Source organism: Ovis canadensis, chromosome 1, assembly GCF_042477335.2.
Source record: "Ovis canadensis isolate MfBH-ARS-UI-01 breed Bighorn chromosome 1, ARS-UI_OviCan_v2, whole genome shotgun sequence".
NCBI lineage: Eukaryota > Metazoa > Chordata > Mammalia > Artiodactyla > Bovidae > Ovis > Ovis canadensis.
The window spans coordinates 101,223,302-101,249,070 of record NC_091245.1 but is presented as its reverse complement, the minus strand read 5'-3'; the positions used below and the strand labels follow the sequence as shown (position 1 = coordinate 101,249,070).

Here is a 25,769-nt window from a genome sequence, read left to right as displayed (position 1 = left end):
TTCTGCTCTCTTATCACTGTCAAAATACACCTATATTCTTATCTTTACCACATAATAAGAAAAGCAGATACTGGTTTGAAGATAGCTGATCTGCTCAATACGTTTTGTTGTGTTTCCAGACAGTTCACAAGTCAGTTCTTAGCTTCCTTGTATTATTTGTAAATTTAGTTTTTATTTTTATCAAAATAGTAAGATACACAGTTTTAGAAGTCAAATAGATCAGTAAAAGTCACAATAAAACATTGTTTCCCCATGTCCAATTCCTACTTCCTAGAGACAATCACTGCAACTTTTAAACTATTTCTTTTAGTCCACGACTCCAAATTTCCAAAAATACGTTTATAGAGCTATTTTTTGATTTTTCAGTTTTAGATATTATTTGTGCGCTTTCAACTATGAAAGATAAGGATTTACCTCTTTTACACAACACTCTCTCCCCTATACATTTTTTTTACCCTGTCCTCCTGATCCAATTATTAAACCACAATTGTAGTTAAATCAGCATTTAGTGTTTAAATTATCATCAATAGTTACAGTTGTGTCAAGGAGTGTTTTATATTTCCTTTCTTGTACAACTTTTAATCTACCCTTGAATTGATAATGATTTTTTTTTCCTTTTAGTTTAGTTTCCTAGTTGCTTATTCATCTCGAAACTCACTGTTGAAAGTGTAACGCCTTTCTCATTATTCTCAAACATATAAGGTAATTTATCATAATGTTTTAAAAAGACTTTTCCTCTTTGAACCCTCCATTCTCCGGTTCTGAATTAGATTAGCTTCTCTTTCTTGGGAGCTTTTTAATTTCTTTCCTTTATCCTAGATTTTCTGTAATTTCATGTTAGCATATCTTGGTCTTTTTATTTCTTGGAAGGATACTCAAGAGGCTCATTTGTTTAAAAGTTTATATACTTAAGCTCTGGGACAGTTTCTCATATTATTTCTCTAACAATTTTGTTTTATATGTTCTCTATCTGAGGTGCCTGTCAACTGTATGTTGAATCTTCTGGACTGATCTCTAATACCCTTAACTATTTTCTTCTATTTTTCCATTTCTTTGCTCTTTGTTCTACTTTCAGGGAGATTTCCTTAACTTTATCTCTTCCTTTCTTTTGAATTATTACATTGTGTTCATATTTTTAATTTTTACAAGCTCTTCTAAGAATGCCGTTTTTTTTTTTTTAAAGATTTGCTTTTTGGATGTGGACTATTTTTTTTTAAGTCTTCATTGAATTTGTTACAATATCGATTCTGTTTTACCTTTCGGTGTTTTGGTCATGAGGCATGTGGGCTCTTAGCTCCTTGACTAGGGATCAACCCCATACCCTCTGCATTGGAAGGCAAAGTCTTAACTACTGGACCACCAGGGTAAGTCCCAAGAGTGTTTTTCCTACAGCAGTATTTTGTTTTATTTTCATGAATACATTATCTTTTATGATATTAACTTAAGCTTTCTTTTGAAAATTGGTTTCTTCTGTATCCTTTCCTATTTTCTTTGAGTTCTTTTTCCTGTTTGTTTATTTTTGTCTTTTTTTTTCATGTTAAGGGGCTTTCTAAAATATCTGTGATCTTTACCTATCCATTCACATTTAAGAGTGAGGCACATTAAAAACACTTAAAGGTGTGTGTAATCATGTATGAAAGTTGGTAGACTGCATGGCAGTGAGGGGATGGAACAGGTAATTTGGCCATTTCCTACCATTTTGTCAGGATATCTGGACTTGTGTCTTAGGCTAATCAGTTTCTCCAGAGAGGAAATCTCTAACTTTTCTACCTGAAGTTGCATCCAATTGTAAGATGGAGAAAAGAAAGGGGTTGATTTTTCAAGGAGAGTTTTCATTGAAATATAGATTTTTCTTTTTTCTTTTTTTTTTTTTGCCAGTTTTCATTACATCTAACCTACCTTAGTTATGCCTGGTATCTCTGAGTTTAGAGTGTTTTAGTTTGACCTCTATGGGCCAGAGTCGGGAAGGGAATTTAGTTGTTTTTCACATGACCTTTTGCCATTTCTTCTGTTTTAGCCTTACATTCACTCTCATCTTCAAGGATTCTTAGTGTCTCCAAATTCAGTATCTTTGTGGGGTTCTACAGTGTAAATCAGATTGTCTTTCAATTTCCTGCAGACAGTAAAGTTTCAACTTTCTCCTCTCTGCTAGGGCAATTACCTCTAGTCTAACGGGATTTCTAAGGGGAATCCCCATAATAGCATTCTTGGACATTCCTGAACAAGTTGAGAAATGAAGCAAGAAGTCAACATGGAGGTCAATTATTACTTTTAGAGGCCTTGTTACTGTCAGAGGCCAGATTGGCAGGTGCAGCTTGGTGTGAGAGTCTGAGGGCCTGCTAACTGTTTTCCAGAGCCAGGCAGCCTGGACTGGGGCAGACCTCAGTGTGGAGGAGCATAGCAGAATGGGTGTGTGCTGATGAACAGGCTCCCTCTCCCAGGAGAACAGAGGATGGGAGAATTGGGACAGTCCACTGAGGGTGGATGAACAGAGGGCTGGGAGAGGCCCAGCTACACTAACTGAGCTCTTTTTGTCCTAAGAAGGAAAACTTCAGAAGTGAGGAAAATGCATTTCTGAACTACATGGTCCATCAGCTTTACAGATTCCAAAATTTTGTTGTGCTCTCTCATCAACTCTTTTCTCCTTGATCAGTCTTTTTGTTCTTTTGGGTTTAGGTTTATCCATCTAAAGTCATTATAATAGGTTTGGGAAAGAATGGAGTTAAGCAGGTACTGTATTAAATTCTCCATGTTTAACCACAAGTTTAAAGTTATTTTTTAAATGTTACCTTGTTATTGAGGTTACATATTTCTTTTAAGGCAAATATTTATTATCTATGCTACTGGAGAAAAGCACTGATGTAATAATTCTTAGAGTGCAAGATCCCTAAATCATTTCTATTTGCAAATCTATTTACAATATGGATTTATTTCTAGGAGACTTACTCTCCTAACTTTGTTTGCCTTTGACTAATGTTAAAACTGATTTGTACTTTCTTAACATGTAAAGAGGTGACTCAAACTGGGAAATCTCAACCTAGAATTTTAATCTGTTGCAGATATTTCACAGAATTTGGTATTCACACACCAGTAGTCAAGAATTTATTGATATGTATGTTTCCCTCTTCTCCACTCACTGATAATCCCTACAGAGAAAAGAATCCTAAATTTAAAAAAGAATGTGATTAGAAAAACCTAGAGAATGCATGGTAGTTCAAACATTATATAGTACTCATGGTACCAATCAAAACCTCTTCTCAAAAAAGTCTGATAAATATCTTCAACCAAGTTTTAATAGAATGATTAACTATACTTATTAATTATCCTGTAGTTTTTGCATTTCAACACGGGTCATAAGATTGAATATCTATGTGTGGCATTTTGAGCATCAATGGTGGGTAAGGATATCTTAGGGAACGGAATATTTTGTGTACATGAATTAAACATGATTATAATGGTTGCCTTTGAAAATAGATTTGAAGTTTGATCAGAGGAACTGGGTTTGGGATTCATCTTCATGAAGCACTAATCATAAGACCTTGGGTTAGTTATTTATTGCTATTATTTAGTTATCTATTGCTAATAAATCACCCTAAAACTGAGTATTTTAAAATAACAACCACGCTGAATTCCCTGGAGGTCCAGTGGTTAGAATGCCCTGCTTTCAATGCTGGGCCTGGGTTCGATCCCTGGTGGGGGAACTAAGATCCTGCAAGCTACATTCCGTGGCTGGAAAAAAAATAAAACTATAGCCATGTATTATTTACTCAAGATTCGGAAATTAGGGCAGGGCATGGCAGAATGGCTCATCTCTGGTCCATATGGTGTTGGCTTGACAAGGACTGAAGGATCCAAGATGGCTTCACTCACATGGCTGGGGCCTCCATTGGGCTGGGAGAGTTGAGGGATGTCTGGGCTCTCTCTCTTTATAGTCTCTCTTTATCTAGGGCCTGTCTCTATATATGGCCTCCCTCTCCTTCAGCATGGTTGAACTTCTTTATATATATAACAACTTACCTTGCCTTGGAGCGTGTTGACCTGGAAGCTTTCCATAGAACATCAAACGCTGCGCATTGTAGAATTATGTTCTTTCAGTATTCATCATCTATGCTGTTGTCAAGAGGGGAAGTGGTGACCCTGTTGGATGGTTTTCTGAAAATTTTCAGAGGTATGGGCAGGAAAATTTTCTGGTGGTTCCAAATCAGTCTGAACTCTGGAGAAAATGCACTTGCAGTGGTTGTACCAGCTTAGTTTTGTCTTAAGGCTGCAAGTAAACTAGTTTGGAAAAAGGAAAGGGAAAAAGTTAAGAGAAAGTGAAGTTTGAAGTCTTCCTTAACTCCTTTCTACACTGTCACCTGTGCCCCAAGCAGGCATTAACCAAACTCTATTTTCTAATGGAAGTATGAATTTAAATTACCATCTGCAGGTTGAGACATGGTCAATTACTAAACATGTCTTGAGGACCCACCTTGTGCTCAGCCCTGTGCTAAGTCCTGTGAGTGATGCCAGAGGAAGCTGAGCTATTGACTTGTTTTCTCTCTGGAAAATTCCACTTTGGTTGGGCAAACCAGAATTAAATAACACCTATGAGTAAGAAATGGCAACCCACTCCAGTATTCTTGCCTGGAGAATCCTCATGGACAGAGGAGCCAGCAGGCTACAGTCCATGGGGTTGCAAAGAGTTGGACATGACTGAGCGACTAAGCACAGCACATGGATAGGAAATGGCAACCCACTTTAGTATTCTTGTCTGGAAAGTTCCATGGACAGAGGAACCTGGCAGCCTATAGTCCATTGGGTTGCAAAGAGTCAGACATGACTTACAAGGCAGCATAGGATAAATGTTGAATAAGTAGTTTAATAAGTTCTAATGATTCAGGGGAGGTAAAATTCTTTTTGGTTAAAGTAGGAGAAAAGCCGGGTGGTTTAGTCACTAAGTCGTGTCTGACTCTTGCAACTCCATGGACTGTAGCCCACGAGGCCCCTCTGTCCATGAGATTCTCCAGGCAAGAATACTGGATTGGGTTGCCATTTCCTTCTCCAGGGGATCTTCCCCACCCAGGAATCAAACCCGGGTCTCCTGCATTGCAGGCAGATTCTTTTCCAACTGAGCTATAAGGGAAGCCCAGAAGATCAGCCTAAGCAAAACTAAAAAGAGTAGAATGACTATCAGCTGTACAGAACAAAAGGATACTGGTGAGCCTTGATCAGAAAAATGTGATCTATGGGGTTATTCAGGGATTCCCAAGTGGTGAAGAACCCAGCTGCTGATCAAGGAGACACAGGAGACGAGGATTCAGTCCCTGGGTGGGAAGATCCCCTGAAGAAGGAAATGGCCAACCACTCCAGTATTCTTGCTTGGGAAAACCCATGAACAGAGGAGCCTGGCGGGTTACAGTCCATGAGGCTGCAAAGAGTTGGACACAACTGAGCTAGAGCTAGAGAGGGGGTTGTTCAAGCCACTATTGCTGTATGACAACTCCAAATTGGGAGGGTTAAAGCAGTAATGATCATTTCATTATTTCTAATGGCTTTGTGGGACAGGAATTGGAGACGGGCTCAGCTGGGTGGTTCTGGTTCAGGATTTCTTTTGTGACTGCAAATCAGACAGTGACTGGAGCTGGAAACATAGGGTCCTAGAGAAGTTGAGGGCTGGCTGGTTACCTCTCACCTCTTCATGATGGCCGGAGGCTTCTCCATGTGATTTCTCTCATGGGTTAGTTTGGGCTTCCTCAGAGGCCCCAACTTCCAAAAAATACTTCAACCTTACTTTCCTCCAGACTTTTGATTTCCTGCCAGCACCCCTCCCCCATGGACCAAATACAGGAAGTCATAGGACTTGATGCAGTTCATGTGGTTTTGGGTCACAGAGCAGTATGGAGAAGGGTGAAGAGTGGATTTGGAGAGGCAACAGAAAATATTCAGCAGCTGATAATTTTAGTTTTTGAACATTAAAGACATACTGAGTTAAATAATATCCTGATGTATGGTTCTTATTGGTGGATTAAAGGAGTGTCTGAACCGCCCTCTCATTCATTCCACTCCTTTGCTCCTAAATACTTAGTCTCACTCTTCATTGGCCACTTAAACCCCACCTCTTAAGCTCAGTTGTTGCTCAGTTGTGTCTGACTCTTTGAGACCCCATGGACTGCAACACACCAGGCTTCCCTGTCCATCACCAACTCCTGAAGCTTGCTCAAACTCATGTCCATCAAGTCAGTGATACCATCCAACCATCTCATCCTCTGTCATCCCCTTCTCCTGCCTTCAATCTTTCCCAGCGCCAGAGTCTTTTCCAGTGAGTCAGTTCTTCACATCAGGTAGCCAAAGTATCGGAGTTTCAGCTTCAGCATCAGTCTTTCTGATGAACCTTCAGGACTGACTTCCCTTAGGATGGACTAGTTGGATCTCCTTGCAGTCCAAGGGACTCTCAAGAGTCTTTCCCAACACCACAGTTTAAAGGCATCCATTCTTGGGCTCTCCGCTTTCTTTATGGTGCAATTTGCACATCCTTACATGACCACTGGAAAAACCATAGCTTTGACTAGTCAGACCTTTGTTGGCAAAGTAATGTCTCTGCTTTTTAATACGCTGTCTAGGTTGGTCATAACTTTTCTTCCAAGGAGGAAGCATCTTTTAATTTCACCATCTGCAGTAATTTTGGAGCACAAGAAAATAAAATCTGTCACTGTTTCCGTTGTTTCCCCATCTATTTGCTATGAAGTGATGGGACTGGATGCCATGATCTTAGTTTTCTGAATGTTGAGTTTTAATCCAGCTTTTTCACTCTCCTCTTTCACTTTCACCATGAGGCTCTTTAGTTCTTCTTTGCTTTCTGCCACAAGGGTGGCGTCATCTGCATATTTGAGGTTATTGATATTTCTCCTGGCAATCTTGATTCCAGCTTGTGCTTCATCCAGCCCAGCATTTCGCATGATGTACTCTGCATATAAGTTAAATAAACAGTGTGACAATAGACAGCCTTGATGTATTCCTTTCCCAAACTGGAACCAGTCGGTTTTTCCATATCCAGTTCTAACTGTTGCTTCTTGACCTGCATACAGATTTCTTAAGAGGCAGGTAAGGTGGTCTGGTATTCCCATCTCTTTCAGAATTTTCCACATTTGTTGTGATCCACACAGTCAAAGGCTTTGGGGTAATCAATAAAGCAGAAGTAGATGTTTTTCTGGAACTCTCTTCTTTTTTCGATGATCCAACGGATGTTAGCAATTTGATCTCTGGTTCCTTTGCCTTTTCTAAATCCAGTTTGAACATCTGGAAGTTCACGGTTCCTGTACTGTTGAAGCCTGGCTTGGAGAATTTTGAGCATTACTTTACTAGCGTGTGAGATGAGTGCAATTGTGCGGTAGTCTGAACACTCTTTGGCATTGCCTTTCTTTGGGATTGGAATGAAAACTGACCCTTTCCAGTCCTGTGGCCACTGCTGAGTTTTCCAAATTTACTAGCATATTGAGTGCAGCACTTTCACACATCATCTTTTAGGATTTGAAACAGCTCAAATGGAATTCCATCACCTCCACTAGCTTTGTTCGTAGTGATGCTTCCTAAGGCCCACTTGACTTCAAATTCCAGGAGGTCTGGCTCTAGGTGATATCTGCCTCATTATTTCAGCTTAAAATGTATTTCAGCTCATGAATTTGGCTTTTTCCTTAACTATATTCCTTTTTTAAAAAGTTAATTAATTATATTTTTGGCTGTACTGGGTCTTTGTTGTTGTGTATGGACTTTCTCTAGTTGTAGTGAGGGAGGGCTACTTTTTGTTGAGATGTGCAGGCTTCTCACTGTGGTGGCTTCTCTTGCTGTACAGCGTGGGATCCAGAGTTGTGGCTCAGTAGTTGTGGCACACCAGCTTAGTTGCCCTGTGACATGTGAGATCTTCCTGGACCAGGGATTGAACTTATGTCCCCTGCATTGGCAGGTGGATTTTTAACCACTGGACCACCAGAGAAGTCCTTTCCTTCATTTTTTTAAAAATTAAAATTAAAAAAATAAAGTATGATTGATTTACAATGTTGTGTTAGTTTCTGGTATACTGCAAAGTGATTGTTATACTGTACATATATAAATATACTCTTTTTTAATATTCTTTTCCATTGTGATTTATTATAGGATATTGAGTATACAGTTTCCTGTGCTATACAATATGCCCTTGTTGTTTATTCATGCTGTATATAATAGTTTGCATCCCCTAATCCCGAACTCCCAATCCGTTCCTCCTCTGCACTGCCTACCCCTTGGCAGCCACAAATCTGTTCTCTATATCTAAGTCTTCTTTCGTTTTTTATATAATTTCATTTGTGTAACATTTTAGAGTCCACATATAAGCGATATCATATGATATTTGTCTTTCTCTGTCTGATTTACTTCACTTAGTATGGTGATCTCTAGGTCCACCCATGTAGCTGCAAATGGCATTATGTCATTCTTTTTTATGGCTGAGTAATATTCCATTATATTATATATACATAATATACATCTTTATCCATTCATCTTTTGATGGACATTTAGGTTGTTTCCATGTTTGACTGTATTTCATTCTTTTATCCTTCACTTAAGCTCCATGCACTTATCCGCTAGCTTGGTGGAATTCTTCATTCAACCGCTTCCTAGGCACCTTTCTTTCTGTGCAGCAGCCTTATGGGGAATCTTTCCTCTCCAGCATCTTGTTTATCCTAGCTTCTTGACTGAGACTAGAAAGTTTCAAGGTATTGAGATATAAAGATAAAAGATGATATGAGGAAGGGGATAACAGGTATGGGGGTAAGGTCCACTTTCAGAATCCCTGTCTCGGCTTACCATGGCCTTTCCTCTCGTTCACTATTTCTAGCCCACTCTCCCATTCTATCTATTGTGTTCTGATAAAAAAGCCCTACTGTTTAACCCCAGTAATCATCTATCCCCTGAAACTCTTTAGCTTGCATACATTTCCCCCCTACAAATTCACCTCCTTCTTTTCTACTTGCTCCTTAGCTTCTCTGACAGCTTTGGTAGACAACTTAACGTCTGTCTCCTCAACCATGCTTTGTTCTCCTTTCCCTGATAAATCTTCTTATATACATTCTCTGTGGACATCTTATTTTGTTCTCATGCCCTCAGCTATCACTCATATATGGATGACTCCCTAATCTGACTCCTTCCCTGAACTGTCTTTGGGATTCCACTCAGAGTTTCAGATTGCAACGGCTAGTGGGATCAGAATACAGAACTTCCTAAGCTGGTACTAAAATGTGTTTCTTTATAGTCCCCTTTTTCCTTGTCTTGCTTTAGAAAAAAAAAAAAAACTCTTCTTGAACTGTTCCTCAGTTCATTTTGATTCATTCTTGTATCATCTTGACTTCCTTTGGACTGGGTTCAAACAAACAAATAAAGACTAACTCCAAATACCTGCCCCTGTCATATCATTTTATAACAAAATCTCTCCCTCTTCCGCTGTTTTTATCTTCATAAAACCTCCTTTTCAGGGAATTCAAAGGAAACACTTGGCAAGGAAAAGGCAATCACTATTTTGTTTTCTTTTATTTAACGTGACAAATTCCAAATATTTACATTTTAAATGCAAGCCTGTTTCAGGAGCTGTGTGTCTTGTTAGGGAGAAGTATGGAAGGTGGGGCAATGTGGAGCCGTTAGAAATCTAATAGGAAATCCTAAGGTCTCTAACCTGAAAAGGGGGAAAAACAGTAAAGAAACAGTTCTGGAAGTTGGACTAAGTCACCTACTTCCTTCCCCAAAGTAGCGGGAATTTATCCTGAGAAAGGTGTAAGGGAATGGAAAGAACAGAATTTAAGCAAGAACTAAGAAAGGCTAAACTCTCAAGACAAAAGTTTAAAAAATCATTCTTATACCGCTTTTATATTCCGCATTGACAGACTTTTAAAACATATTTAAACTACAGATTTCCTTGGAAATTGACCATAGGGATTTTAGAAAAGAGAGGTATTGCGGTACTATTTCTATGCGCATTAATGTCTGATTTTCGTTAGCCCAGCATTGTTTTCCCTCCAAGGTCTCAGTCTTTATTACAGCAACAATTACCTCAAGAACAAGTCCTCTAGGGTAGTTTTGTTTAAAAGTGCCTAACTTATCATACTTCACCCAACTACTTTCAAAATCGTTTAGTCCTTCATGCTGAAAGTTAAAACTACTATCTTTATCCCTGTTCTGGTTCTGCACCAGAAGCCTGTCTCCTGCAGGACACTGCCACGAAGGCATGCTTTTTACGTGGTGAGCACGTTGCTGTTCACCTTGGCTGCAAAGCAAGAGCTGCGTTTTAAAACCGCCAGGAGCGGGTGGGTGCAGTGTGCTGAATTATCTGTCTTACAACTTCCGCCCGTAAGAATGATGTTTTCTTCCTTCCTTTAACATTAAAAACAGACAAAACAAAAACAAAAAGAAATCCAACAAGCTTCAGAACCGTCCGATCGCCTAGGGAAAGCGCGCCAATCACACAAAGAAAAGGAGGGGGGCTGCTGGGATTCAAAATCATTTCTCCGGGACGAACACCTTCCTGAACCTATCGGAGTTAACTGCGCGCTTGGTCGCAGCCAGTAAACACGCTGTTTCTGGTTCAGGTCCGCCCTAAAGACTGATCGACATTTATGTAACCCAATGGAGTAGTGAGATGCTGAGGAATCCACCAATACATTCGGGTGGTGGGTGGAGTGTAGGCCAGGGGGTTGGCGGTGCCGTGTCATGGAGGCTCAGTCTCCGAGCAGCCATTGAAGGGGAAGGAACTGAGGGTGTGTGTATGTGTGTGCGTGTGAGTGCGCGCGCGAGTGTGTGGACAAGGAGGTGGGGGCAGCCGAGTTAGAGTCCCAACTCCTTGGACTCCATTTGCGATTCTCTTCTTTCTTCCCCATACCTATCTGGTGGTGGTGGGCGTTTATATTTGCCTTTCTTTTCATTCATTTCCAAATCTTTTAAAAATTTAGGGTTGGGGGTAGTGGGAAAGGCAGGAAAAGGTAAGGGAGGAGAGTAGTAGCAGAAGAGCAGGAGGAGGACATGGAGATGAAGAAGAGGATTAACCTGGAGTTAAGGGACAGAGCCCCGGAGGAGGTGAGATGACTCAGCCCCCTCCCCTTCCTCACCAGCCCTGTATTCGGAGGATCGGGTTTCTGGGGGTCCTGGTGGGTGTGTGGGGAGGGGTAATGAATTAACCTCCATCTGGGTAGGGCTGGAGGGAAATATTCAATTTTAACTTTTAAATCATTAAAATCTTAAAATGGCGAAGGGTTTAAGTTTCTAGGGGGCGTTTTTGTGTGTGCTTGGGGGCTTAGCCCCTTCTCCCCTCGAGTCAGGCATCGTGGCCTCGTGGGGGCGGGAAGCGGGGTGTTGGGGATGGTTCAGCGGCTTCGCTGCCCACGTTCCTGCTCCTTAGGGCCGGCGGCGTGGGCGCGACCCCCCAGTCCCATTCGCCTCTGCCGCAGCCATCGTCGCCTGAGAAGTTAGTCCAACTTTTCTGCAGTGCTGCCAACTCTTTTTTGGGGCCAGGGGGCGTCCCCGGCCTCGAGGCCCCTGGGCGTTCGACGACATCGCGCCGGGCGCTGGCTGGGGTCGCTTGCGTAGTCGGAAGGACCGCGGGCTGCCGGCGGCGCCCACTCCCCCGGGAAGCGGCGCGCGCCGACCGCCGCCAGGCGGAATCTGGGTCAGCGGCTGGTTCTCTGGCCGCGAGGAAGTTTTGGGACTCGTCGTAGTGACCGGAGGTGGGGAGGGGACACGAGACTTTATCCCCTTCGTCGTTCCGCGGTGTAACAAAATTCGGCTCTGCGTGTCTTGTCGTGGAGGCTGCAACTCCAGTTTTGATCCCGGGAGACCGTTTCACAAAACTAAACAAATGGGTCGTAGAAGTTTCGCGTCTTAAAGATAGGTTCGGCGAAAGTAAATGATGCGCTCTCGCTGCTGTCGCCTTAGTTAAAGAGACAGGCTTGGGAGGGGCCACGTGAGGCGGGTCGCGGTCAACTTTTCGGGGGTCGGGCGGAAGGCGTTTCCGCCTCCTTTTTGGAGGGAGCCTTCTCGACTTCACCCAGTCCTCCCCGCCCGGGGCGGAGGCACTGGGGGCGTGCGGGCTGGGAGGCGACCCCTTTTTTCGTTGGGGAGTCCCCGCCCCTTCTGGGGTTTCCCGTCGGTCGGAGCGGCAGGTCGCGAAAGCGGGGCCCATGGCCAGCGAGGAACCTCGCGTTTCTGGTCGCAGTGGAAAACGTCTAGGCTTGCTAATTGCAGCCTTCGAAATAAACCCTAGAATTGCAATATAAGGGGTATATGTTTTTCGGGAGGGGTAGAGGTGGTGCTTGTGCGTACCAGCGTAGGGTCCTTTCGGTAGGCTGTAGCGCGTGAGGAGTGGGAATCCGAGATCTTTAAGTACTTTTTAGAAAAGATCTTTCCATGAAATTGGTGGGGGGCAGGGAGGAGGGAAAAGAGTCACTACTATCATCCCACAGATAACTTGAAGTTTCCTAGGGCCTACTCTTTAAGGACTTAAGGAAAAAACAAAACCAAAGTTAAAAAGCTGTCTCGCAGAAGCACACATTTCGAATGCGCTTTTATGTCTTGGTTGGAAAAGTGGGTTTGCCCCTCCCCCCCCATGTTTATACCTGTCCTATCCCTAGTAATTTTCTCGCCAGTTTTGGGGAGCCCCGGATGTCACTTGTGCAGCCTCTCCTCCTTCCCCTGTGGTGTAATAACGGTTTCTTACATTTGAACAGCCCTTTACAGTTTACAGGGCGCTCTTCGTGTTTGTTATTTACTCTAGTACTTCCAACCAACTTGTAAGGTGGATGGTATTGTTTTAGAATCCAAATTAGCAAACGGAGTCTCAGGGCAGTGAAGTTACTCAAGTGGAAAAACTGGTTTTCTGACACCAAATCTAGTGGCCCTTTCCTCCACTCAGCTAGACTAGGAGTCTGAGGCTTGACAGTGCCGGCACAGCTCTGCCCCACCTGTGACTGGCTCCAGGCAGTCATGCTAACCTTCTAGGCCTTGACTTCTGCTCTAACCAGATTATGATGCCTTCCTTTGCTTCCTGAAATACCATGTCATGTTCAAATAGAGAAGGTGGCATTCCTAGTTGCTAACATTTATTTCTCAAAATACCTCAGACATATTTTTGCATTGAGAGTGGAGGGCGAAGGTTTCCTGCCTCCCTTCTAGGTTTAAGTCCATTTAGGCCCACACCAGAAAGTTTTGTGCTCCAGCTCTGACCGGACAGAGGATCCAGCATCTGCCCTTCCACGACTGGGGAGAAGTAACAGAAATTCTACCAGGGTGGCAGGGGAAAATAACATTTAGTTGAGGATGTGTTGTTCTGGGTGATACTGATACTAGAACAAAGACCATCTGAAAGCTGGGCTGTCTGAGAAGGAGCTTTCTAGTGTTTCTTCATGAAAGGTAACAAGGTATTTTTGAGTTATGGTGACATCAACCAAGGAAAAGGGGGTTTTAAAGTGAAAGAGTGAATAAAACAATTGCCTTTCTTCTCCCTGCTATTTTAGGGCTTATTTAAATCCTTTCTCAGTAACCTCGGTGTCCCCTTACTGCATAAATATATGCCCTGATGTTGAGGGTCCTTTTCACAAGTGTCAGAAACAAGTTTCACGTGGGACATTTTTCAAAGGTTTATTTCTTATGCAATTAAAGAAAATTTTTTTTTAATTAATGGGACATCCCTGGTGGTCCAGTGGGTAAGACTCAGTACTCCCAATGCAAGAGACCCAGGTTCAATCCCTGGTCAGAGAACTAGATCCCACATGCTGCAACTAAGACCCAGTATAGCTAAATAAATATATATTTAAAAAAATTTTATTAGTGATTTGAAGCAGGCATTGAATGTCTTAGCCCAAGTTTAAATTTTAAAAAATTAATTTAAGATATCAGACTTTGTATTTCGATTTTGGGAGAGAATGAAAAGGATCTATGTAAGGGGATTGGTGGTTTTAATATTCATGTTTCCAGAGTGTCAGGACCCAGGTCCTTTTGCTAAACAAACTAAAGAATCATTCACGTTCTCTCTTCTAGGTAACAGAATTGGTCCTTGATAATTGCCTCTGTGTCAATGGGGAAATTGAGGGCCTGAATGATACTTTTAAAAAACTAGAGTTTCTGAGTATGGCTAATGTGGAACTAAGTTCACTGGCCCGGCTGCCCAGCTTAAATAAACTTCGGAAGGTAAGTTGACATTAGGCATGAGAGTATCATGACTTTGATGCCAAGGGGTACTATGCACATTTTTTCCCACATGAAATGATGATTCTGCCTTTTAATTAGAAGCCTCTGTGTTTCTAGAGGTAAGAAAATGGGTTGTGTAGCATTTTTAAATCCTCTGTAATATTGCTTTGGTTGTAGAAATTTAATAATGAAATCACTTTATGACATGAATTTTAACACCTACCAAATGTTTTTCTCTGAAGCGTAAAATCCAACTATTATACAACTGGAACCAAACCTGGTTAGAAGTCCGTAGAGATTCTAATATTTTATTTGGTGGTCATAGATGGGAATTTGGAAATTAAAGATTTCTGAAAGTCTTTCTTGAAGGCAAAGAGAATGACAATTGTTTTCTTCTTTAAATTGATATATTTTAGAAATCTTTAATGTGTCCTAAGCCTTTGCCATTCATTGTTTTCTTCTCATGTTGAATATATAGTTGGAACTTAGTGACAATATAATTTCTGGAGGCTTGGAAGTCCTGGCAGAGAAATGCCCAAATCTTACCTACCTCAATTTGAGTGGAAACAAAATCAAAGATCTCAGTACAGTAGAAGCTCTGGTAAGTGGAAAGGTTTGTCTCGGGACTTGCTTTTTTTGGTTGAATTTTCTGAGATTTGCTTGAGTTTTATCCTATTGACTTGTAATTCACTCTTGTGAAACTTTTGACTTTCTTATATGTTGTTATACAGATGATACTGCTTTATTTTCCTTTGGAGTAAAACATTCAGATAAATGTTTAAATCAGTAGGAAATGTATTTTATCATCAACTTCAGGAGTTGATAACTCTGAATATCAGGAGTTGTAAAATTTCCAGTATTTTCTTAAATTCTGTTCCTTCTTTCTTGATTATTTTTTGAGTTATTTCATTATTTGCTCCTCAGTTTCCTGGTATGAGGGAAGGAAAGGAGATGAAGTGAAACTCTGAAAACTTAAGAAAAAAAAAGCTTGGGGGAGGTTGAAATTGTTGAAAATAAACTTGATTGTGGATTTAAACTAACCATGTTATTGTTGTTGCCTCTTTATGCACAGATTCAGTCAACAAAATATATTGAGTGCCACTACAGGCGAAGCACTAAGCCGGGTGCTCGAGATAGCAGTGAACAAAACAGAGTTCCTGCTCTTGTGGCGTTTATGCACCAGGGCCTATTAGGAGAATTAACTGCTCGATATAATAACCCTTCATTATAAAATTCTAAACATCTGAAATTCTCTTGACTTCAAGTTCTATACATTTTCTGGTTCATGAATTAAAAAAGAATAACATGAGATTTTAAATCGTGAGTGTAATTTTTTACTTTTTACCTTTCTAGCAAAATCTTAAAAATTTGAAGAGTCTTGACTTGTTTAACTGTGAGATCACAAACCTGGAAGATTACAGAGAAAGTATTTTTGAACTGCTGCAGCAAATCACATACTTAGATGGATTTGACCAGGAGGATAATGAAGCACCAGATTCAGAAGAGGAGGATGATGAGGGTAATCATTCTTAATACTATAAATGTGTCACAATTATAGCCTCTACCCTAGCTAGTAAATTAGATTGGACTTGGGTATTTAAGTGTGGGGGATAAAAGATATAAGACAAGAAAACCTTTAAACCCACAGCCCTAGTCTTGTATTTGTTCTGATTTCTGATTGCTTTGGGGAATTTAATGGTTATTATAATATTAAGCTCCATAAAATTTTATATTTAAACCTCACCACTACTCAGTAAAATGGTAACTTCTTTTTTTTTTTTGGTAACTTTTAAAATAGTATTAAAAACAAGCCAAAAACTATTCATCACATAATTATCCATAAAAGTCACAAAGTAGAAACAAGTATATAACAAATAAACAAAATGTGATATATCCATACAATGGAATCTTAATCAGCCATAAAAATGATTGAAGTACTGATGCATGCTGCAATGTGTGTGAACCTTGAAAACATTTTGCTAAGTGAAAGAAGCCATATTCAGAAAGCCACATATTGTATGACACTGTTTATATGAAATGTCATACAATATATGTGGCATTGCTTCACATTCGTAGGTAAATTCATAGAGACAGAAAGTAGAGTAATCATTGTTAGGGATCGGGGAGAGGAGAATAGTGAGTGACTATTAATGGATTTTCAGATAAATTGGTGACTAATAGATCAGATGACAGAACAGCTGTTATTAGTGATGGGACACTGTTGCTATTGGTTGAAAAGTTATTCACTTGTAAGAAGAAATTTGATGGATAAACAGTGTTACAAAATGATGGAATGATTGTCAGGTTTTGAAGACTATGAAGTAAAATCAACTTCAGTACATGTAATGTTTTTAAGAGAATCTATACATTGGAAAAATTTTAATGTTTAGATACTGTATTTCTCAAATAGTAAATAGGGATATTATAAAAGAGAAATCTTAAAAAAAAAAAATCACCCTGAGATACTTTCTACCCATTGGCTTAAGAATCTGAGGGGCCAGGGCAAAAATAATTTGCCCAGACGTTTGCTCATCTTTTAAAATATTCTAAAAGATGGAGATGAAGATGATGAAGAGGAAGAGGAAGATGAAGCTGGTCCACCTGAAGGATATGAGGAAGAGGAGGAAGAAGAGGAGGAGGATGAGGATGAAGATGAAGCAGGCTCAGAACTGGGAGAGGGAGAAGAGGAGGTGGGCCTCTCATACTTGATGAAAGAAGAAATTCAGGTGAGTAGACCTTATATGCAGTGAAAATTAACTCTTTAGGCATAGCGTTAAGTAATATAAAAAGTAAGTTGTGTAGAAATTTGAGAGTTTTTCCCACAATTCTGTGTGTATCCACCTGCTTTTTTCCCCCACTGCCCCCTAGTTTATACTATATCCAGATAATCATAAACCCTATGATTTTGCCTCCCAGATATCTTTCAAATCCATCTTTCCCTCAGTAGCATGGCATAGTGGAAACATTGCAAGTGTGTCTGAGCCCCAGTTTCTGCATTTATACAACTGAGATTGATACCAACTTCATAGAGTCGTTAAGGATTTAACAAACTAATATATGTGAAGTATCTAGTTGCTGGCACATTGTAGGCATTCATGGAAACTTTCCTTTCCCCTAATTTTTTTTTGCTTATGCTTTTCTAGTAGTTTTCTAAATGGTCTCTCTGAGAATAGCATTACTACTTAGGTGTATCCTCCACAATGCCTGCCTGTGTGGTCCGAATGCAAATGTGATTGTATCACTAGCCTGCTTGAAACCCTTTAATGTTTCCCTGTTACCACCACGATAAACAAGGCCGTCCATTATCTAGCCTCTGCTTCCTTCTCTAGCTTCATCTCCCTTAGTACCAAATTAAATCATCACACGAAGCTATTATTGCCTTTCTGTCTGTACACACATCGTTTACTTTATCCGAAATGACTTGCTAGCCATGCCTTCTAATGAACTTTTCTTTTTTCTCAGGTAAACATGAATATACTAAAGCATGTAAAGTGGACCAATTTTATGTACAACTCCATGAAATATTATATATGTACACACTTGTGTAACCACTACTCAAATTGTGCCTCATGATCCTTTAAACACTCAGCTTTCTGTAATTTTAAAGGGACAGCCACTCCTTCCTCTTTTACCTTTGAACCTATAGACATTTTGTAAAATCTTATTTGGCCACTTTCTACTAGATGGCTCCTTTAGGGAAGGGCTATTCATCTTTGTGTCTCAGCATCTAATACATTGATTGGGACATAGTAGGTTCACAGGAAATGTCATTTGACTAGAACGAATGATCTGTAGTCACTAGGAGTTTAGATAAGTTATTAAGTTTTCTCTTAATGTAAAATTATTGAGTTTTTTCATCATAATTTAATATTTATTATTAAAAATAACCTCTTATTTAGACTAGAAATGGTATTTTTGTTTTCCTAATGACTTTTACATTACTTAAACAGTATCACTGACTAATGATGATTTTTCTCTGATACCGTTTTAAATATGAAACTAGTGTAGGAAAAAAATGGCACTTAAATTTGCTTGGGGCCTTAGTGAGTTAGGATCTTTACAATAATGAAGAATAGAACTTTTAAGTATTCAGGGAGAAAGGCAACCTATTCAGTTTTTATCAGCATACAACTTGAATATTTTCCTCATAAATTTTAATTTATTTAGTAAAATAATAGATTTGTTATTTTGTAATTGGACTTTTTTTTTGCCTTTGGCTGCACTACTCCATTTGTGCGACCTTAGTTCCCTGATCAGGGATCAAACCCATGCCCCTACTACAGTGGAAGTACAGAGTCCTAACCACTAAACCACCAGTCCTTGCAGCTGACTTTTATTTTCTGTGCCAATAATTCTTCTTTAAATAGTATTAAGTCATTTAAAAATGACCTTCAGCTAACTTTGAATGTTTATATTCATCCTTCTGTTGAGTATTGGGAAATATTAACTAAAAATGATGTGGTGAAGTATAGAGCAAACATCTCTAAGATAATATATACAACATTAAGTCAGTGTGGTACCCAGGTAGCTGAGTCCAGAAGTTTTCAATCATGATGAGGTAATTTGGGTGTTTTTTTTTAAAATGAAGTCTTGTTTTTAGAAGCCAAGAGCCAGAGAACCTTCAGAAAGTAAGATTTTAAAAAAATCAGAAGGAAATAGAAGTGATATTTGATTAGCTACTTTTTTGTTTGAGTTATTTCTATTTCAGCTGCTCTTCAGATGTAAGGAATTAATATGTATACAGAAGGACTTATATGTAGTATACTTCATTAAAAATGGAGATGGAGGATTTAGGAGAATTGGGAATTACCGTGTTTTTGCACTATTCACAGTATTAACACAAATGAGGAAACATTTTATAAACCACTAATTAGGAAAAGACCATAATCTTTACAGAGCAAATATCTGGTAATCTAGTAGATTATATATGTGTGTGTGTGTGTATTTAGCTGTGCTGGGTCTTCACTGTAGCACATAGGATTTAGTTTCCTGAACTCCACGCTCCCTGCCTTGTAAGCACTGAGTCGTAGCCAAAGGATCACCAGGGAAGTCTCTAGATGATATATATATTTTTAAAGGCATAAAAAGATGATATGTTTTTTAAAAGGCATAAAAACATGAATTGATTAATCATGTTTTATATAAAACAAAATCCAGAGAAACAGTTTGCTTTTTAAAGTTGAGCTTTTCTAAATTACCATGGAATACATGTGATTAGTATTTCAAGTGGTTTGATTTTTTTTTTAAATGTATGAATATTTAAATACCCTCATTTGTCATTCCTTGAAGATTTGAAGTGTTTAAAAAAATGTTCTTTACTTTCTCCTTTTCCTCTCCCTTTCCCTGCTCTTCTCTCCCCTCTCTCCTCTACCCCCTTCTCTTCCTTTTTTATGTAGGTGTAAGCCCACATACTTTCCTAATTTTTACTGTAGTTGCTTAGTTTATTTGCTACCTCATCAATTGTTTATGCTTTTTGTAGCTTGGATGTCCTGGTATGGAGTGTTTTAAGGTTTGAATTGACTAAGAACGGTTTCTGATATGTGTCATGTAGTTTAGTTTCTCAGGGGCTTCAAGCTAAATGCGGGAAAAATAGGTTCTGATTAATGTTTCTAGATACAAATGGAGCTGTGGTTATTTTGAAAAAGGTGGGTCATCCAAGTTTTTCTTAACTACCAAGCAGTTTTTAGCATTTGCCATTTTAAACTATTTTAAGGAAGTGTACACTGTTTTGAAGTTGGAGGGGGCCCCTAGATTGATTGCATTTTTAAAAATATATATTAGAACTTAACCATCTGGAACACAACCAAGCACAAGGCAGTAATGTTTAAAATGTAAAAGTGTAAAAGGTCTAAATAACAAAAGACGTTTTCTTTGTAGGCGAATATTCAAGCTGTTACTCTAAACCTATTTTCTCTTCTATATTCAGTTCTTTGGTAAGCTGCTTGATGTAGTTTCTGAATCCATAGCAGATTAAAATTGAAATAGTAACTAAAACAGCAGGCATTAGGAAAAGATACAACTCAAAGTAGAGGCCAAGAGTCACTTTAAAAAGGAGAAAACCATCTTACATATATTAATAGTCTTTGAGGAAATTGGCATATACTAATTAGTATACTGCTCATCATCAAAATGGTGACTATGATAATTCAAGGAAAAGGTTTAGCATAAAATGGTAGAAGTGTGCAATGCATTTTAGAGATTTTATCCCAATTTGCTTAAAAAAAAAAAGGTTATGATGTTTGGAGGCTGTGTTTAAACCTTAGTTATCCAAAATACCTCATCCCACAAGAGTTATAGATCAAATTTTATTGTGATTTTTATTGATATTTGCTATTTTGCTGTGTAGATTTTTAGATGTAGAAAGAACTTAGAGATCTTTCTAGATGAATACTTTTTTCATTGATTGGAAAACCGAAGTCCAGAGAGATTAAGTGACTTACTCCATACGTATAACTGTGTTGGAGCTACGATTCAGGTGATTCCTTCTGCAGTCTATGAAACAGAAGACTGTGTCTTTGAAATAGTCAATAATTACTCTATTAGCCACTGGGCACATTTGCTTATTTAGTTAAAGTAAAATAAAATTCAGTTCCTCATTTGCACTGGTCACATTTCAGATGCTCAGTTGCTGTGTGTGGCTAGTGGTTACTGCATTGAACAGCACAGATACAGAACATTTCCGTTGTTGCAGAAAGTTCTTTTGAACATTGCTGTTCTGAACCATAACTTATTTTCATGAAAAAACTAGATTTAGTTAGGCTTTTAAAAAGACCTCTGTAAGTTAGGCAGAGGTTGTCAGAACATAGGATGACCATATATTTTTTTCCTGTTGGAATGTATTGTTATCAAAGAGTGAAAAGCCCATGTCATGGGTTGTTTATTCTCAAACTGAATTTTTTCTTTTAATTGAAGTATAGTTGATTTCCAGTGTTGTGTTAGTTTCTGGTATATAACAAAGTGATTCAATTTTATATATATATACACACACACTTAATCTTTTCCATTTTGGTTTATTGCAGGATATTAGATCCCTGTGCTATACAGTAGGACCTTGTTGTTTATCTATTTTATGTATATAGTAGTTTATAGCTCCTAATCCCAAACTCCCAATTTATCCCTCCTTCATCCCCTTTGGTAACCATAAATTTGTTTTCTGTGTCTATGAGTCTATTTCTGTTTTGTAAATAAGTTTATTTGTGTCATATTCAAACAATATTTGAATCTCAAGGATGAAGAAGATGATGATGACTATGTTGAAGAAGGGGAAGAAGAAGAAGAGGAAGAAGAGGGTGAGTTACATTAGCCATTCAAAAATCCTAAAAAGCTTTTATTCATGGGTTTTAAAGAATGTGTCTATAATTCAAATTATCACTGATCATAACATATCACATAATTCCTTGAAAGGTATAAAACCTTTTTAAAGAGGAATTTTCTCAGGACATTCATTAATTCCATTTAAAAGGAAAAAAAAAAACACAGCTTATAACATTTGTTTCAAAACAGGAATGAAGAGATAATGGGGCCATAAGCTCAATTTATTATTTTTTTATAGACTTTCATTTTGAAGAGGGTGAAACCTTATTTATGAGAGAAGAGCAGTTGAACTCCAGATAATGCCTGCTTTAGATTTGCCCTCTCGTTGGGCTTCCCTCGTGGCTCAGAGGTTAAAGTGTCTGCCTGGAATGCACAGGGCTTCGATCCCTGGGTCGGGAAGATCCTCTGGAGAAGGAACTGGCGACCCACTCCAGTACTCTTGCCTGGAGAATCCCATGGAGGGAGGAGCCTGGTAGGCTACAGTCCATGGGGTCACAAAGAGTCGGACAGGACTGAGCCACTTCACTTCACTTCACTCTCTTTACCTAGGTCTTTTAAGAAATTTAAAAATTTAGTAACAGTTCCATTAATGTTTCTTGATCTGTACTTCATGATTTGACCACAAGGGTGCATAGCAAGCTGTCATTATTTATGGCTTTCTAAGTCTATTAAGGTTGTTTCAATACTGAACTTAAAAGTAATGCAGAGGGGAAACCTAACCTATAATTTTCTTGTGCCATTAACTTTAACTAAGATAGATTCAAAATTTTGTAGCCTAACAAATATTCATTTGTTAAAATTAAGTATTTTCAACAGTTTTCCTTTTATTTTTTCAGAAGAAGAAGGTCTTCGAGGGGAAAAGAGGAAGCGAGATGCTGAAGATGATGGAGAGGAAGATGACTAGATCATTCTAAGACCAGATTCCCTAATGTTCCTGGGTGTGCAATAGAGTGGTCACATCTTCTTTGTTTCTTCTTGTATGATAGCTATCCCTACAGAATATAATGTGTAACTTTTTATAGGAAAAGTGTGGTTTTACTATTTTTGCCTTATCATTCCAAATAAGATTAACTAGTCTGTTAATGATCATATTGTATGTAGAGAAAAATTTTCATTGACCCCCCCCATTGTGAAATTCCCTAGCAATTTATTTAGAATCTTAAATTTTCTAATTAAAGCTCATTGTATTAGTCATTTTTAGCATAATTAAAATATGATCGCTTTTACACAGGCATAGTATGGTGCATTTCATTCATAGGGTTTTTAAGTTATTTATAAATTCACTGAAATCACAGTTGGCTGAAATCTGGAATGAAAATAGTCTCTTGAATGCTAAGTTGGTTATTTTTTTAGAGGCAACCCAGAGATCTTTAGTTTGAAGGCAGTGCCTTTTTTTTGGCTGAGGGTAGTTGAGTGCTTTTTTGTCACATGACTAGCTTGGAAAGTAGGGGCAGAATAGTAAAGGTTTTATCCAACAATATAGCTCATGGTATTTGTGGAGCCTTCTAAAACCCTTTAAGCTAGGTGACTAAGATTTTTGTTTTCAAGGAAAAATTGCTTATACTGAGTTGAGAGACATGTAGGTGAGCCCTTTCTTGTTTCAGCTGAAGATCATGGCCTGCCAGCGGTTGTTATTTTAAGTGTGCACTCTTGTTTTCCTCTCAGTGATTCTCTTATGATCACCTTCCTTTCTTGTTTCACTCCTTTCCCTCTTCTCAAAAAACAGTTGGGAAACAGGGACACCCAGGATGACTCTGTTTTATACCTCAACCACCTTTTCAGACCTGTGTCAGTCTTAAACAAGCTAAGTGAAAGAAACTGAGTATTTTCTGAAATATGGATATTATTATCAATACAGTTTTATGCAACAGACTCTGCTTACTGTAAATCTTTCTTGACAGGATGTACAGACTGTATTAGGAAGATGGAGAAAGAAAAGAATAGAGGAGACTCTTGGAAGCAGCACTGTGTTCCTCAAAATGAAAGTGAAGTCGCTCTTAGCGACCCCATGGACTGGAGCTTACCAGGCTCCTCCATCCATGGGATTTTCCAGGCAAGAGTACTGGAGTGGGGTGCCATTGCCTTCTCTGAAAGTCAGAACAATTGCCTGGTGATAATGAGACATTCGAATCAGATTAGCTTTCCAAATGATTTAGATACCACTCTGCAAAGCATGGGCTTCCCAGGTGGCACTAGCGGTAAAGAATTCACTTTCCAGTACAGGAGACGTAAGAGATGCGGGTTTGATCCCTGAGTTGGGAAGATCCCCTGGAAGAGGGCATGGCAACCCACTCCAATATTCTTGCCTGGAGAATCCCAGGGACAGAGGAGCCTGAGTGGCTATAGTCCATAGGACTGCAAAGAGTCAGACATCACAGAAGCAACTTAAGAATGCACACACTGCAAAGTAGTTCTAATTTTTCTGAGCAGAACCTTTATTCTTTGTATAGTTTTAAAGCATTATTACCAGTTATAGCATTTAATTGGAATACACTGGACAGCTGGGAAAATATTTGAAACTAAATCAATATTAAGATTTGTTTTCAGGTAGATGTCTATTAAAAATAGAAACATTTGGGATAACTGAGTGTGTGTTTCCTTATACAACTACTAAATATAATATGAGTAGGCAAGTACATCTTTGTTGTTGTGGAGGCTCCATGTTCAAGGCAATTGCTTTCTTAATTTTAGCTAGCTAAAAATTTTTTCCCCTTTGTTTTGAATATGTGTAAGTTTTTAAAAAGTATCAGCAAATTAGTTGGTTACACTTGCATACTGGGACACATTTAAATTACTGAGAATAGTATTACTTCTTTCTTAGTTTAAAATGTATGACAGGGTTTTAGAGTAAAAAATTACAAAGTTATTTCTGGATAAACTAAAAAAGCTGCATAACTAAAATAAAACTGTTGGAATTAGTTTAGTTGGGGGGTTGGAATCTCCAAAGGCTAACATTTTACTCCTTTTTAACAATTATAATACCCTGTTTTAATTCCTGAGAATTCTTATTGCATAATATGCCAGATTATAAGATACTTTAAAAGTTAAATCTATATATTGACTTTCTTATCAATCATCTTATTGTGCAATCAAAATGATCAAAATTAGAGTTCTTTGGTTTGAAAACAACACTTAGAGCCTCCAAATAACTTTTTAAGAGTTATTTAGCTTTGTGGGTGATATTTTCATGCAAATAAGTAAGGGTGGGTTTTATATTTTGTAGAAGTTTTTGGTCCTATTTTAATGCTCTTTGTATGGCAGTATGTATATAGTGTGTTAAATTCCTCAAGACCCTCCTTGAAAACTTTGAAGTTAATACTTTTGTGCAACTGTGTTTTGAATAAAGCCATGACAGTGTTAAAAACAAACAAAAAAGGCAGTACTGATTATTATTTTATTGTTTCTGACCCCTGTTTTTTTCTGTGACTGCTGTAATTTATTAAAGTTTTTGAAAGTGAATTGCTTCAAATAAATTGAAGAGTTGTTACTGATTAGTTTCACTGTATGACATTTTTTGAACATCACCATTGAAGGTCTTTCCTAAAACAGAATCAGCTTGAAATTAACATTCAAATACGAATGTGATATGAGATAATACAGTGTAATAGTTTAACTCATTAACTTTTCCCAAGGGGTTGCAAACTGAGCCAGTACTTTCTGTATTTTGATTTGAAGTAATAATATCTACAGTTGAAGTTAACTATTGTTTATAGTTACCCAAAGTGATTATAAACCTCTTGTACAGCAAATAGTTTTCTAAAATGAGTCTAAAGTCTCCATTAGTACTGTGTTTATCTTCAGAGTCCTTAGATAATATAAATACAAATAATTCTTGCATGTTTATCTTGAGTAAATCCAACCTGAAACAAACTTTATCTGCTCTCATTTTGGTTTTCCTATGATAAGTGGTTTTTTGAAAGTTTCATTTGTAGGCAACTCTGGAATTTGATAAAGTCAAGGCACAAGTATAAAGTAATATTTTCATGTATTTTAATTATGGAACTCTGCCTCCTGAGAGATGGAAAATACTGAAGTACATTTCAACTGCAGGGATTATTGAAATTAGTATGGTGTTTTCTGGTCTTATGGCTTAAAACAATCCAAAACTTATCCCTTCTGGTTAAAGATGATGGTAGTAATAACACTAGTTTTTGGTGGAGATGTTAGATAATGAAGCCATTCTTTGAGAGAATGGGATTCAAAAACACTTTTAAGTATTGTTTATTCTTTCCCTCATAGTTCAGTCAGTAAAGAATCTGCCTGCAGTGTAGGAGACC

At 38.5% G+C, this 25,769-nt stretch overlaps 1 protein-coding gene across 1 annotated transcript; it reads left to right on the top strand.

The window, feature by feature from the left end:
• The first annotated feature begins 10,644 nt into the window (after positions 1-10,644).
• On the top strand, positions 10,645-24,983 carry ANP32E (acidic nuclear phosphoprotein 32 family member E). Its single transcript, XM_069574063.1, has 7 exons — positions 10,645-11,073; positions 14,029-14,178; positions 14,657-14,779; positions 15,532-15,697; positions 16,732-16,904; positions 21,407-21,467; positions 22,329-24,983. Exons 1-7 carry the CDS (start codon positions 11,020-11,022, stop codon positions 22,394-22,396), a joined length of 795 nt encoding a protein of 264 aa, XP_069430164.1. The 5' UTR covers positions 10,645-11,019; the 3' UTR covers positions 22,397-24,983.
• The last annotated feature ends 786 nt before the right edge of the window (positions 24,984-25,769 follow it).